Source organism: Macrosteles quadrilineatus, unplaced genomic scaffold (genome assembly GCF_028750875.1).
Source record: "Macrosteles quadrilineatus isolate MER2022 unplaced genomic scaffold, UCM_ALF_1.0 Scaffold_1__1_contigs__length_201487025, whole genome shotgun sequence".
Classification (NCBI taxonomy): Eukaryota; Metazoa; Arthropoda; class Insecta; order Hemiptera; family Cicadellidae; genus Macrosteles; species Macrosteles quadrilineatus.
The window spans coordinates 84,381,038-84,397,991 of NW_026542594.1; the positions used below are offsets into that span (position 1 = coordinate 84,381,038).

The 16,954-nt window shown below is 34.8% G+C and overlaps 1 protein-coding gene across 4 annotated transcripts in view; it reads left to right on the forward strand.

The window, feature by feature from the left end:
* Positions 1–16,954, forward strand: part of LOC128983700 (WD repeat-containing protein 11-like) — a 221,408-nt gene that overhangs the window by 77,314 nt on the left and 127,140 nt on the right. For all 4 annotated transcript variants that reach the window (XR_008489894.1, XR_008489893.1, XM_054403102.1 and 1 more), the window contains exons 5-7: positions 3,175–3,345; positions 8,046–8,226; positions 9,239–9,407. Coding sequence is in view for 2 of the 4 variants with exons in the window: in XM_054403102.1 (XP_054259077.1) it covers positions 3,175–3,345; positions 8,046–8,226; positions 9,239–9,407 (521 nt within the window). In the remaining 2 variants the exon portion in view is untranslated. The remainder of the gene's footprint in view (positions 1–3,174; positions 3,346–8,045; positions 8,227–9,238; positions 9,408–16,954) is intronic.

Here is a 16,954-nt window from a genome sequence, read left to right on the forward strand (position 1 = left end):
AAAACTAAAAAATAAAATAGCTGGCTCACAACCCAATATATGTTTTAGATATATAGATATACATACATACATACATACATACATACATACATACAGCTATTGTTCCTGGATACATCAGTCGCTCAGTCGCTGGCAGTTACGACAATGAAGGCATTGCCATTTTTGCACTTCAGTTTACATATTACTTATGGGTAAGATAAGTCAATATTTTCTGTTTATAATTGATGTAAATGACAATAAAACCTCTATATTTCAGCCCTCGGTAATACAGACCCTACAATAATCAGCTTAATCTCATCACTTGTAAAAGGCCTAAATGGAATTTGAGGTACAATGGAATTTTAAATCTACGGTACAATGTAGAACAGTACTATATAGCAGTGTGCCTGTTCTAAGGACAGGGATCTTGTTGTTAGTTGGAACCTTTTTATATTCTGAACAGCAGTTTGTTTGTATATCAAGTAGGCCTGGATGCATTTTCCAAAAATGCAGACAAAACAATTATACACAACTGTCGGTAAGACAATATCTGGCAGTTTTAAGTCAAATCAAATCCCTCACAAATTATATTCACATGAATAGGTATATTTTAGTAGTCTATCTATATGGTAGGCCTATATGATAATTAAACTAAAACAACAACAACAATGGTGCTCCTGTCTTTTGGTTGAGATACTGAGGATTAAGGGGTATAATAATTTTTTTAAGGTTTAAACTGTAATAAATTTGTTTATTTATGGTCTCACCCTTTATATCTTAAAGCACCCCCATCACCTAAAATTAAATAATCATAATCACAATACCAGATTTAAAAATAGTGCCTTGTTAAAATCACATTGTCTGAGTAAGACTAGCAAGAGCCACATAGTGTTATCAACTAACCTTTTAAAACACAATATTCAATATATCAAATATTCAAATATCAAATATTCAATATTGCTGCTTATCCACAGCAAAAATGTAAGTCCTTGTGTTATAATTGGCTATTAGACAATCCTTCTTAGCCTGGACGATTTTTTCAAATCTGGCCAAATAAATCTTTGACTTCATATACCCTGCTGCTCAACTGATGCTTTATCAGTTCCTTAATTATTCTTGTTTGTTTAGTCTTAGTTATTAAGGGCTATTGTTTTTAATAATATTGAAAATGTTGTTTTTGTTTTGTTTGACAAATGATGTATGATCATGATTTTGACTTTGTCGATGATCTAAATGTATCCTTATGACGAATAAAGATTTTATTATTTTTAGTGAATTTACCTATAGGGAAGTAGCTATTACCGCAGGTGGCACGGTAAGACTTAGGGTCAGGACCGATATATTTTTTCATTTTGATGTCCCTAGAGGTCAAAAACACTTTTCGTTCAAATTTTTATATAACATATACAACCGTGAACGCGATAACTTTAAGTAATTTTTGTCCGATTTTGATGACATTTGGCTTGAAGGTGTAGAGCAGGAACCAGCAGAATCGGATTATGGGAACGGGGTGTTTTATGTTTACTTAGTTGCCATTAGCTGTATGGGCTATTAATTAACAGCTGTGTCTAAGGAATAAGTCGGCCTTGGTCACTAACAAGACTACAAGATCGCGCCACTCATCCTACACTCATCTCCATTCATACTTGGCTTAAAATACCTACTTTGTATGGTCGCCATTTGACTGAAAAGTATAAAAAATGTACGGGTAAAAATTGGTTTTTCTGACCCTCAAAACATAAAGTTTACCAATTTCTCTTTATACCATTTCAAAGAGCTTAAAAAAACAAATAATTTAGTAGATTGAAGTGTTTATGTGTGGTTATTGGTTACAGAGAAAATTGAATAAATTGTAAATTTAAAATTCCCATGTTATTCTCATGGGGATAAGTACGCTTGTAGTTTGCTTGGCACTGCGGCACTCAAAGGGTTCAAATTACTGTCATAATTTTAAACCTGATGAAAAGATTTCTGCAGTGATCCACAGGACCCGCTCCACAAATGGTCCGATTAACTTTTTTCTGTAAAATAAGAATTTCTTCTGAGTAAGATGAATGCCCCACAGCATTAGTCCACAGGATATACATTAGAACCCCGGTTAACCGAAATAAAGCCGTTTAGGATAACCAATTTTTCGGTTAACCCATCAAATGCTAATAATAGCTTATGTATTACCACGTGTGTAGGAAAAATGAATTAAAAACAATGCCTATATAATACAGTGTTTTATTTCAGCTACAAAAATGTTTCAATGGGCCAGAACATACCCAGAACTATAGAGAAAATGGCCTCTCTGTTTACGTATTACTTATTGTACTTATACAGGGTGTTTTTTTTTAAACTTGCATCTTTATTTATGTAAAAACCGCAATAATTAGAAATATGCAGTTTGCGGGAATCATCTATTGACGTAGAGGGCCCAATTGTTTTAAATTCAACATTACATTCACATTCCCCCCCTTTCCCCCCTGCCCCCAACTTAACTTTTTTAAATAGCAAGGTACCGCTTGTGACATATCAAATAAAAGAGCATGAAAAGAGAAAATGTTTGGTGAAAAAAATTTAAAATCGGCTCATAAATTTGTGAGATATTTCACCCACATAAATAAAGATACAAGTTAAAAAAAAAAACATCCTGTATTTTGGACCTGTATTAATTTATGGAACCGTTTCGGTTAACCCGATTTCAGTTAACCGGGGTTCTACTGTATGTGACTGAAAAAAACCAAAGTATGCCACTCTAAAAAAATAAAAAGTTACAAAATCTTTGATTTTTCAGATTAGGAAATTGATGTGGGAAATTTGTTTACAGATGTTTTCTATTTGTTCTTGCCAATTTAATATAGAATCTACACAAAAACCCAGCAATTTGACTGAATGTCTTAAATTTCATTGAAGAGGCCAATTAAAATATTTTGTGTTTTATCCTGATTACATTAAGTTTATTTGCTGAGAACCAAACAGAAGCTAGGTTTATGGCTTCATTGGTAATTGCATTTAGAATGTGAATGTCGGGTGGCGATTAGGGTTACAAGGGCACATAGGCTTGCGGTTTGCATGTGACACCCTATTGGTCAGAGAGATATTAGTGCCCCCTCCCACCTTCCTTGCTAGGGAATTTCTCTCTTCCTTTTGACCCTCGGCGCAGGCCTGAGGAAATATCAGTAGCCTACACGTAGTACTAACTGTTTACAGGTATGGAGTGGGTACCCGGAGAGAGAAATGACCTGTTACTAGCAACTCTGCACACACCCTACTACCTAGTCATGTGGGACATCAACAAACAGACAAAATTGTGGAAAAAAGGATTCCTAGACACCATCTTCTACTTCCAGTTTAACCCTTTTAACGACACTGAAATCGCTTGTAAGATTTGTTCTAAAATTTACTTTATATTTTGTTGAACATTTAACTTTTATGTACCTTTTATATTATGTTTGGTCTTGCCATATTAGGTTTTTAGCACAATTAAATGTTGCAGCACGCTCAGAATTGTGGCTGTAGAAGAGTGTGAGTAGATATTCAGTATTTGTCTAGAGTAAGTGAGCATAGAGCCCATTGAAGTTGGACTTGGGACTAGGACATGAATTAATGCTATACTATACCTTCCGCAAAGATTCGTGGCGGCTGAGGGATTAGGACGGTCGGGTGGTGTCCCAGCCCCTAAATGAGCCCTCGCTCGACTGCTCTGGGTTTTGACCATGAGTCACCCACTAGGCTCAATGCATAGTTGGAAGAATTTTTGTATATCGCCATAAAGTGTATTAAATAACGCCAGTTTTGTAACCTGCGTCAAATAACAAGAACATTGAGCCCAAACACGAAATAATTACAAAAAAATACATTTGGTTTAAAAATTATAGACAGTTTTTGTGTCGTTGTATGCTTAATATCATTGCAATTATTTCGTGTTTGGGCTCAATGTTCTTGTTATTTGATGCAGGCTACAAAAATTACGTTATTTAAAACACGTTATGGTGATATACAAACATTTTACCAACTATGCATTGAGCCCAGTGGCTGACTCATTGTCAAACCCCAGAGCAGCCGAGTGAGGGCTAATTTAGGGGCTGGGACACCACCTGACCGTTCTAATCCTTCAGCCGCCACGAATCTTTGCGGAAAGTATAGTGTACATGTTGCTCGAATTTGAGCAATTGTATTGTAGTATTACAGAAGTTATTTCAAAATAAAAAGAGTCAACTCAAAGATTACCGGCGTGTAACTCTGGAAATACCCACGATGTACATAACAGTTCGATATAATCAACATTTCCTGTAAATATTTTATCATATTTCATAAGCTGATATTGTTTTTAGCGTTATCTACAAACATTTCCTGACTTATAGCCGCATAAGGTTGTCCAAGTTTATGTTCGTTATTGATAACGTAGCCTGCATGGTACCACCCTTGTTGCCAACAGTAAGTTTACAAATTTCAGTCATTTTTTAATAAAGATCAAATTTGTTCTAATTATCTCAAGGACTTCCTGCATAACCTGTCTATCACAATTTTATGTGTTCAATTGGCGTTCTTTTGGTTGGTTGCAATAACGTTACTTATATTTACCTGAGAAAATGCAGAATAAAAGGCCTGATGTTGTTTGGTTGGTTTTTGTTTCCTTTAATTGTGAATAATAATTAAATCCTTCAGTGAAAATTTTAGTAAGGGTTTCTTGGATATAGTCATAGGCTATTCTTCTAAAATCACTAGACTTTTATGGAAACATAGATTAAATGTCCTTGACATACCAGATTTCTTAGAGGGATTTTCTCTGCAATGATCACAAAAGTAAGTCCATGTTTCCTACTAAAAATTGTAGCACTTCGGCTAACATCCTCGTTCATCATTTGTAGGAATCTTCATCTTGTAGGTGTTCTACGTTATACAGGGTGATCGAATGCGAAGAAAAAAATGCGAAGAGTAAATAAATCAAATAAGTCTTAAAATTGCATCCACATTCCAAAAAGACCATAAAATTCGTTAAAAATATTAATTCTATTATTTAAAAAATGGCGGCAAACTTGAAAAGTGGAAAACTGTGAATTTTTTGGAATGTGGATACAATTTTAAGACTTATTTGACTTATTTACTCTTCAAATTTTTGCTATAAACCTACTTGTTTAGGAGCTACATGATGTAAAATGTACACCGGAAGTCATTTTTCCATAGGCTGTAACTCCTAAACGAGTGGGTTTATCGAAAAAATGTCTAGAATAAAAAAGTTTTTAAATTGCATGTTCTATCCGAAAACATGATAAACATAGGGTGTTGTATAAGAAATTTCAAAGTTGGCCGCCATTTTGGAAAATGGCAGCTGAATTTCAAAAAAATAAAATCATATTTTTATCTGCCACAAAAAATAAAGGAATGTCACCCATTTAAAGTTTTCTCTAATTCTTACCGTTTCCGATATCCCAATGGTGGCCTCCTTGAGTTGATGTGTAGGCTAATAACTATAATAAATTCTAAAAAAACCTTTATCTCTATTCCTTCTACTCGGTGGCGTTCTATGACTTTTTGTATTTCCATAGTTAGCAAATCGGTTCTTTCAATGATTGTCAAGAAATACAGTACTGTGTCAACTCAATGTTCTAATTTGGATAATATATCCAATTGTCCGGGCTTTCTAATTTTTTTCGATTGTAATAAGTACGCAAACCCAAATTCAAAGAGTAAATATTTAATTTCAACCAGGTCAGTAAGATTTAATTTTTGAAGAACGCATTTCCTTGAATTTCAACTTAATTATTAACAGCAACTAAATTATCCAGCTGATCATAATTTAAACAAATATTTTCATCACAAGGTTAACATGGGATCTTTAAAATCCACTGGGGCAGAGCCCAAGAAATTTTTCAAAGAAATAAGGTGAGTTGGCAAATCTATGCGACACGATCTTTCCAATGAGACGTCAATGGTCATAATCGGTTAAGAAATGGTGGAGGAGTTCAAAGGACAAATTTCGTGTTGGCGTATTAATTATATAGAAGTCTTAATTAATTAATTAATTGTCCTTTGTGTGTTGTAAATAACTTCTAGCACATGCCATTGTTGTGATTATTTAAAAACAATGTTATTACACTTCCCATTACATACACTTCCAAAAAAAGCAAGTCTAGATAGTTGTAAAATAATCTTTAGAATAAAAAGTGGATCATAATAAGACATTTTAGTGGATTCATACTTACAGTATAAATAGTAGCGACATGTATAATCATAGTGCTTAAAATTTGGGATTGGCAACATGAATCGATACCGATTCCCCAACTTTTGGGATAACACTGTTAGTGTTAAGCTAACAATGAATATTAGTGATTGGTCTATAAGGCTAATGGTACGATGGGAAAAATAAGAATATGAGTTTTTAAAATTCTCTTTTTCTATTGCACCCTGAGATCATTGCACATATGGTGGTGTGTCAACGCCAATTCTCAAATCCATTGGATCCTACCTAATAAAATCTTCAATTTCTTATTTCATCGCTGTTGCCCTTGCCACTATCACTGTTCTGTTTACTCATGACAGTAAACAAAATATAATCCATACTACATTCTCCAAAAATAGAAACATTGGATATGTTTAAACTTGTTACCTATTCCCTTTGTTTAGGAGGGAATTACATAACAGTTTGAGATTCCAGAAGATGACCACTGTTTCAGAAGATGATCACTATTTCAGAAGATGATAACTGTTTAAGAAGATGATCACTGTTTCAGAAGATGATCACTGTTTCAGAAGATGATCACTGTTTCAGAAGTTGATAACTGTTTAAAAGATGATCACTGTTTCAGAAGATGATCACTGTTTCAGAAGATGATCACTGTTTCAGAAGATGATCACTGTTTCAGAAGATGATAACTGTTTCAGAAGATGATCACTGTTTCAAAAGATGATCACTGTTTCAGAAGATGATAACTGTTTCAGAAGATGATCACTGTTTCAGGAGATGATAACTGTTTACTGTTTCAGAAGATGATCACTGTTTCAGAAGATGATCACTGTTTCAGAAGATCATAACTGTTTCAGAAGATGATCACTGTTTCGCGGTTGCGGAGGAAGATGATGATTTCAAATAAATGACAAAATTAAGTAAATTTCGACAAGAATTGATTTTTACCGTGAAAAATGTTTCTCCTAACCTGAATGAAATTGAAAAAAAAACCCTCCAACATGCCTTTTGAGTTGCATTCCACTTGATTGTATTCTTTTGTACAATAAATACAGCCACAAAAAATCATATCGCTACAGTTTTGATTTTTATATTGAGATGATTTTGGTTTTTAGACAATTTCCCTATAGGGAAGTAGCTATTACCGTACTTGGTACGGAAAGACCTAGGCCAATTTATTTTTTCATTTTGATCTCTCCAGAGGCAAAAAACACCATTCGTTCAAATTTTTAAGTATTTATTTGGTTTAAAGGTCTAATGCAGGATAAACTTGAATGAGTTCGCGAACCTGCATGATTGTACCATGGGAACTGGGTTTTACGAGGGGTTTTATGGGGTAAAAATTGGTTTTTCTCATTTTTGACCCTCAAAACACAAAATTTCTTAATTTCTTTCTAGACCTTTTTAAAGAGCTTAAAAAAATAATGATTTAGTATAGCAAAGTATTTTTGTACGGTTATTGGTAAAAGAGAAATTTCAAAAAATAGTAAATTTAAAATTTCCATGTTATTCTTATGCGGCCGTGAACATATTGTAACATGTTGAAGTTTGCTTGTTTATGGATATATTTGAATCAAACTTGATTTTACTAAAAAACACACTTTATTAGCTTCCTTGTAGCATCAAACCTAGGTACTCATTAAACCTAATGTTATTTAATAGATTTAATCGAAAATCAATTCAGACAAATGGAAATTCGCTTGGTCTGCAGGTTTTCTGCGGCGGGGGTATTTCAGTACAGTATCTATATAGTACAGTACAGTATATACATGGTTTTTTGATACAGTATCTAAAAACAATACATTTTGGTACCAAACCTATTATTAAAATAGTAGGCTACAGTAAACAACACGTTTAGCCTAACGTTTTTTTTTAGATATAACTATTTTTTCAGTTATGTGCATGGATTGTATCCTATTTTTGGATGACTTCAACCCAAGTAAAATTCCTGCATCAAACGGAAGAAAGTTTTACATATCAAGTCCTAGAATGGGAGAGACTGAGGATAGCAATAGAACTCGAGACAGGTTGAAGAAACTTATGAAGGGACTTGTAGTTGGAGACAGCAAACCAAGGTGAATAAAGTTTAGCAAACTTTAGCTACCTTTTAGGCTTACAACTTGCTTTATATGTAAATATAACACCATGGACAAAAAGGATTAAATACAGACTGCCAGCTGCGCTGCGGTTACCATGGTTACCATAGGTTCTGGCGCACACCGCTGGGAGCGCCGAGTAGTTACGTAGCGTGTACGCAGTAACTACATGGCGCTCCCAGCAGTGTGCGGCAGAACCCTTGGTAATCGCAGCACAGCTGACAGTCTATTTTTAATTTTTTTTGTCTATGATAACACACAGAATATGAGCATTGACTATATTGGATACTGAAGTAGATTTCCCATCGGACCATTGGACCAGCTGTAGCCAATTTTTTATTAAAAAAGAACGTAGTTGTGTGAGCCAGTCACAGAATGCCTTATTGCCTAAAATTCTATTTTATACCTTATTTTTTGTTGCTGACCAGGTTGATGGGTCATAACAGTTGCTATAACTCATCATAAGTCATTCCCTATGTTTGAATTGGTAAACAAGCTGTATTTGACAGAATTAATAATTTAGATCAGCACAATCTGTAGGTGGCTCACATCAACTACAATGATTTTGATTAAAAATCTGGCTACAAATTTAGCATGGGGATGGAATGTCTATTGTTGAACAGAATCAAGACAATAACTCTAGACCTAGAAAATATACATTTTATTAAACCAAATCAAATTATAACCAGAATAAAGTCGGTGTATATCCATCATAATTAGGTTTTTATAAATGAAATTTAAATGTAAATGTCCGCAAAATTATTCAATGTATTACCAATTTTTTTTTTATAATTTTCTTTCTAGCAAATCTTATATACCTTCTAGCCTTATTGTTGCTGGGAAATGGTTTAAAGTCTAATCTAAAAACTAAATAGCTATGCATCGCTGTAATATTTACTCTCAGTCTAATACTTAGTTTAGTCTTAAAACTCTCTGCTTTATGGCTGGTGTTTAGATTTGTATAAATTTCTGCCATTATTGTTGTTTGTAGACCTGATGACACAATGACAGTGTCAGAATGTCTGGGACTCAGTTATCATCAGTCCCTTCGTCACCACATGCTCCTGCACTACCCTAGGGATATACTCATCATTGATCTGCTCATCAACCAAACTGTTGGCATCATACCTGTGGAGAAGGCTATGACTCCTTTAGTGCAGGCAAGTATGGCACACTGTAACCGTTTCACTGTAAGTGTTTTGTAAAGAACATACTTTTGAAAGTTCAGACTATTAAAGTTGATGATTGGGACGGGATAACATTTTATTTCCCATTGTCTGCAATTTTACTGCGTTGTAAGTGCCATTTATGACATCTTCGCGATTGCGGGAGCTTCGCGACTGCGGGAGACATTGCCGGTATAACAGGAGACGAAAATGATGCCTCTGTGATCAAGGAAGATCTTTATGATTGCAGGAGCTGTTCACAATGGAAGTGCGTACGCAAGGCATGTTGAGGCACCTTGAACGAGGGACATGTACACGACAACGCTGTGATCGCGGTAGATGTTCATAACGGCGCTGGGATCGCAGATTAAGATTATAGTCACAGGGTGTCCACATTCTGGAAAGTCAGGGATAGTCATGGAAAGTCATGGAAAAAAATTCTGGTCATTGAAAGTCATGGAAATAGGCAAAAAGTCATGGAAAGTCATGGAAATCCCCAATGATGGATGGATTCCAGGGGACCTTTCAATGCTCTAGTCGGTCGTAACCCCAACTATTGTAGCATTTTCCGAATTTTTCACAAATGTACGACAATTTCAATTTATACAGTTATCTTAGTTTATAGGTTTTGAGTTTGTATTAGTTCATTGTTGTACCTATTGTACTCCATTGTTATCTGTTATTACATATTTCAATATTTTCTGTGAAATAACTTGTCTAGGCAGTATTATTCGTGTGTATACGGTATATTATAATTTTTGAGTTAAGTTCGTGAGTCATGGAAATCAATGGTTAATGGTCATGGATAGTCATGGAAAGTCAGAGAAATTAAAGGTAAAATTTCTGTGGACACCCTGAGTCATGATGACATTTTGAAAAATTTATAATTAATACTGCTTTTCTACTGGTAACCAAACCATTCTAGGTCTTAAACATAGATTTTTAAAGGCAGTAGTTTTTTTAATGCAGTAGTTTTTTAAATGCAGTAGTTTTTTTAGCAAATTTCCCAGTAGGTGGCACGGTAAGACGCACATAGTGGCATCCCCATCTTAAATAATTGATAATTGATAAGTCCGGGACCGATTTACTTTTTCATTTTGATGTCCCCAGAGGTCAAAAACACTATTCTTTCAAATTGTTATTTAGTAGTGATTGGTCGGTACCACTTTTTCAATGTCGGTACCGGTACCAGTTCCTAACCAAAATCGATTCTAGCCGCTATTGGTTGCCTGTTTGAATGTACTCAACAAGTTAAGGAAAATTTAGAACAAAAGTATTTATGTAAAGGACGTTTTGAAGAAAACTTTAGAAAATAAGCCTACATATTCATTTGAGGTTATAACTTAGTTTAAAGTGCAGGATTGTTGAAAAACAAAAAGTTTTAACAAAGGCTTAGTTTGGTGATTGATGGTTTTTTTGTAGGCATAGTGCCTGTACCGGTGTGTGGGTTTTAGCGATTTCCCATACCGTAGTACTCATGGTAAGACCTGGACCCGGGACCTATTTACTTTTTCATTTTGAGGTCCCTAGAGGCCAAAAACACCATCCGTTCAAACAAATTCATATATATACAGTAGAACCTCTTTAATCCGAACTAATTGGGACCAGGGGTAGTTTGGACTATTGAATAGTTCGGATTACAGAACATATGCACGTGCAAAACACGTGGGTAGAAAATTACTCACTTATTGGAGGCTTCTCAAGGAAATCCCATGTCAAAGGAGGAGTGGTCGCTTATGTAAGAAGTGGCTGGGAAAAGCATGTATCACTCATATGCACAAGTAGCGAGGAAACAGAACTAATTTGCGAAACTGTGCTCTTTGAACTGAAGCTAAACAGGAATCCACTGCTGGTCCTCGGAGTATACAGGCCACCAAGTGCAAACCTAGACCAAGCCATCGATATACTCTCTGAACAACTGGAAACAGTGCTCACTACGGATAAGCAAATATTAATAATGGGAGACATCAATGTAAACAACCTAGTTGATGACAATGAAAACGAAAAAATTGAAGAACTCCTAACCTCCTTCAATATCTCAAGACTGAGGCTACCTCCCACTCGAATTACAAGTGACTCAGAAACATCAATAGACTGGATATGCTCAAACATTGATAATCAACAAATAGAAACCTCAGTTATAACATCAGGACTATCTGACCATACCGCACAAATCGCAAAAATCATCACTAGAAAACCGATCATCAACAACATCAAAGAAAATAAACGAACCTTCAACAGAACAACAATAGATAATTTTAAGACACAGCTACAAGAACAATACTGGGAAACTATAATACAAACTCATGACGTAGATGAAGCCTACAACAATTTCAGCAACATCATCCAGACAACACTAAACCACGCCTGCCCTCTTAAAACGTCAAGAGTTAAACAACATAAAAGGAGACAGTGTTGGAATCAAGAATCGGCTAGACTTAAAAATGAATATATAAAGGCCTTAGAAAAGGAGCAAACAACCGGACTTATGGAAGACAAAGCCAGAACAACTATTAAAAAAAGGGAGTACGACCAGCATTTGAAAATGCTTCGAAAAGAAAACAACACAGCTCACATAAACCAGGCTGAAAACAAGTCTAAAGCACTGTGGCAAACAATAAACCGAGAAAGGGAAGCGAGATCAAATACTGAAAACCAAATCCATCTTCAAGTCAACAATAAAACAATAGACGACCCAATAGAAGTTTCAAACTGTTTTAATGATTTTTTCTCATCAATAGCCGACCGAACACTCCAAAATAACAATAACTCTAGAACCAATGCCTTAACAGACCACTTACCAGCAACACATCACACACTCCAGTTCAGACGGGTCACACAAGAAGAAGTGCAAAAGGCCATTCAATCTCTAAAGATGAAAAATTCATCCGGAACTGATGAGGTATCAGCTAAACTTCTAAAAAACTGTAAAAATGAAATAGTAATACCCCTGACAGACCTCATAAATAAATCACTCTCACAAGGAAAATTCCCAGATAAATTAAAAATAGCTAAAGTCTACCCAAAATACAAAAATGGACCAACGATAGAAAGAAACAGCTACAGGCCAATCTCCCTAATATCAACATTTTCAAAAAATATTCGAAAAGATAGTACTAGCCCAACTCCTACACCATCTTCAAGAACACAACCTTCTCAATAGTCAACAGCATGGATTTATCAAAGGCAGATCGACAGCTTAATACAACTGACGGAGCACATACTAGACCAACTAGAAGAAGGCAGCACTTCAACAAGCCTCTTCCTAGATTTTAGTAAAGCTTTCGACTGCCTAAACCACGAACTTCTTCTACTCAAGCTGGAAACACTAGGCGTGAGAGGAAGAGCAGCAGAATGGTTTAAAAGCTACATTAGTAACCGGAAACAGCTTGTGGAAATAGCCTACATAAAGAACAACACAAAGTATAAGGCCCAATCCAAAGCTGTAGACGTGCAAAGAGGAGTACCCCAAGGATCAGTACTTGGCCCAGTCCTTTTCCTCCTTCTCACGAATGACCTACCTAGTTGGATTGGGGAAGATGGACACACCACCATGTACGCAGATGACACGGTTCTCACATTTGCGGACAAAACAATGGAAAATCTGGAAGAGAAAACCAACACACAACTCCAGAGAACAAAGCAATACTGTACCTCCAACGACCTAGTTCTAAACGAAAGCAAAACCGTTCAAATGACTTTCACCACCAAACGCAACAACACAGACATTACAATACCGGGACTACAAACACAAAATACCACAAAATACCTAGGCATCATAATTGACTCCAAGCTATCATGGAAACCCCACATAGACCAGCTCTGCAAAAAGCTAAGTTCAAGTCTCTACGTTATACGTAGGATCAAGCAAGCTTGCAGCCCAGAAGTAGCCAAAGTTGTATATTTTGCTCTATTCGAGTCTCACCTCAGATATGGCATTGCGACTTGGGGTGGAACATCAAAAGGCAACCTGGAAAGAGTACTCCTAAAGCAAAAAAGAGCAATTAGATGCCTTGCCGACCTGAACTACAGAGACAGTTGCCGAGAAGCCTTCAAGAACCTTAAAATTCTCACATCAATTTCACTCTACATAAGAGAAGTCATTATCCACACCACTAAAACAGCCCAGCCAAGACACAGAGACATACACCAGCACAACACACGACATGCCGCCAATTTTTCCCTCCCACAACACCATCTGAGTCTGTACAAGAAGAAACCATCCTACAAAGGTGCTCTGTACTTTAACAACCTACCAGAGCACCTCAAGAGAGAACAACCCAATCTGCTCAAGAAGCACCTTACAACATGGCTTTTGGACCGGCCGTTCTACTCTGAGGATGAATTCTTAAACAATAAGCTACCATGAAAAAAAGAAGAAAAAGAAGAAAAAAATTCTAATTGTAATTGCAAATTACTGTAATAGTTTACGTACATACTGTACATTTTATGTACCTGACGCATGAATGTTCTCTAGGAATATTTCAATAAAGATTTTGTCTATTGTCTATTGTCTATTGTCTATATTGTTGTTTTTACATAACAATAGCTAAAACATGGCTAAAATTGATCAACATTAATTTGGGAAAAGTGAAAAAATGTTTTATAAAGTAAAATACAGTGTTTATTTAATACAGTAGTAAACATGGTGAATAAACAGTAGCCTACTGTAAATTAAATCAAATACAGTATACAATAAAGAACTGCTGTACTGTGTATAGAGTACAGCAATGAGGAGTTCGGATTAGTGGACGTTCGGATTAAAGAGGTTCTACTGTATATATATATATGTGTGTCCGTTAGCACGATAACTCAAGCAAAAATGATCCGATTTTGATGAAATTTGGTATAAACGTGTAAACCTACATTTATTCAAACGAGTTCGCAAACCAGCATGATCGGACTATGGGAACAAGGGTTTGTAAGGGGTTTTATGGGGTAAAAATTGGTTTTCCCATTTTTGAAACAAAAAAATAAAATTTAGCAATTTCTTTCCAAACCATTTTGTAGAGCTTAAAAAAAATAATTTTGTATATTGAAGCGTTATTACACGCCTAATGGTTACGGAGAAAATTCCAAAAAACAGTAAATTTAAAATTCCCATGTTATTCTTATGGAGAATAAGTAAACTATTGTAGTTTGCTTGTTTATGAACATATTTTGATCAAATTTGAAAATTTATTTATATCATACTATTAACATTTTTCAAAAAACACTTCTTCACCCTCCCTGTTGCAGAAAACCTAAGTAGCCTACCTGTTAAACTAATGCTATTTAAATAGGGAATAAATGTGATATTTTTAAGGACAAATTTTAGAGTAAATGCAATCATGCAGATAAAAAAAAAAATTCGCTTAGTCTGCAGGTTTGCTGCGGCGGGGGTATTTAGGTATTTCATTGATTTATAAAAGTCCTTTTAGACCTCTAGAGATAAACCTATTAAATAATATGAGGCATTTCACAAATCTGTTGTTTGCTTCATCAATTTTAAAATACTTCCATACTTAGGAAGCAATTATAAAGAATTTATCACAAATTAGTCTATAAAACATCAATTTATGTTAGCCCTACTTCTACATTCCTGTAATAAACTAATCCACTTTCAATTATTATTCACAGACAAAACAAGTTTAATTATTTACATCAACATATTAATTATTGAAGAAATCCGACAAAAAGAAAGGCCCATTCCTCAATTCCAAAGAAACTTGACAGACGACAGACGACGCTAAACTACATTTAAACTTTCTCACCTCGCTTGAGAAAGAGAAAGACAAAAACAAAATTAAGTACAAACCACCGAACAAAGCATACAAACAATAACAAATAAAAGCCCTTTTTGGTTTGCTGAAGGAAGGCTTGGCAGTTTGTCATGTAGCCATGTAGTTTCATCCATTAATAAATACATTTTACCGTTGAACTTGAAATTTAAAAGAGTAGTCTTGCGCAATGCACAGTGTTGCCATTTGTCACGGTGGTTACAGATGGAATGCAATATGATTCGTTGAAATAATGAATAACCCAACATTAACCATTGTGTTTAAAAATATGAATTCAGTCACTGACTGGACTGGACTGAGGCAAACAGTTAGAGTGAACTGGACTGAGTTTGAGGTTGACATTCAAGCATTCAGTGCTATTTATGCTTCTGTATTACCATAGTTATAGGTGGTGCAAAACAAGTAAAATAGAGAACTGTATGAATTAAATAGGGATGGACGAGATTGGATTTTTAGTTCGAGACGAGACGAGACGAGATTTTTTATTTCTCATAAAATTTCGAGACGAGATCGAGACGAGATTTCTCTTCTCATACACAACGGGAAATGCACGTTCGAAATTTTTACCTGATTTTGTAACATTGTTAGATGACTGTTTAAATACTAAAATAATGATAATAGGCAAGAATATTAATTTACAATCTTTCATTAAATAACATCAGCATAACATTTTTTATTAATCACGCCTAACTTATTAAAAATGCCTACGATTAGGAAACATGGTGATATCAGTTAGGATAGAGTTCAACTTATCCTAAAATAAAATAAATCATAAAATAAAAGCAATATTAATTTTTATAAAATAGTTACTTGTTTTGACTTTTTTTATAGTAATAAAACATTCCTCACACTGCTTACATTTAAAAAAACTTCTCAAATGTTATTAAAGTAATATTATTAAAATAATGAAAGTAATATTTACATTAAAAGAATTAAAGTAATATTTACATTAAAAGAATTAATTAAATAAGAACGCCTTCGAAAAGGAAACGCAACTACAACACGCTCCTGTATTGCGGGTATTGCATTGACTTTCTGCAGGCGTTTTTAATTTTTTTTTTTTTTTTTTTTTTTTTTTTTTATTCTCGTCTCGATAAAAATCTCGGCCAAAAAGTAATCTCGTCTCGTGTAACGAGATTAAAAATTTCCCGAAAATTTCCCGAAATTTCGAGACTTGACCATCCCTAGAATTAAATAAATAAAATAATCCTGTAACATGTAACTATTATTAATGTTATTATTAATCAACCGCAGTTAAGGAAAGGATGGTATTAAGGTGGTGTAATAATTTTGTTGAGTCCAAATAAACCATTTAATTGATTCAGTCTTTATTAAGCTTGCCTTCTGTCTTCTGCTTGAAGATGGTGGAGCAATTGCAGTCGATGTTTGCACCACTATCAGCTGACGATAGAGACAACTTAACCAACTAACACTGAAATAATCATCCTATAGCCTACTATTGATCATATTTCATGATATATAATGCACTTTCTAATATACTTAAGTGAAAAATAATCATCATGGTTGACAATTTGAATTTTGTAAATGAGTAAATAAAAATATAACCAATTACAGTAGACTCCCTACTATCCGGGCTCCTCGGGACCGAGGCCAGTCCTGATAATGGGTTTTCCGGTTAAACCGACGTCCCCAAAAACTCGTTAAAACGTACTGTTTACTGTGATATTCAACTTAAATTTAGGAGAGCATTGTATTAAGACACGTGATCACTGGTCTCAAATCTTTCCCACGAGAACAATC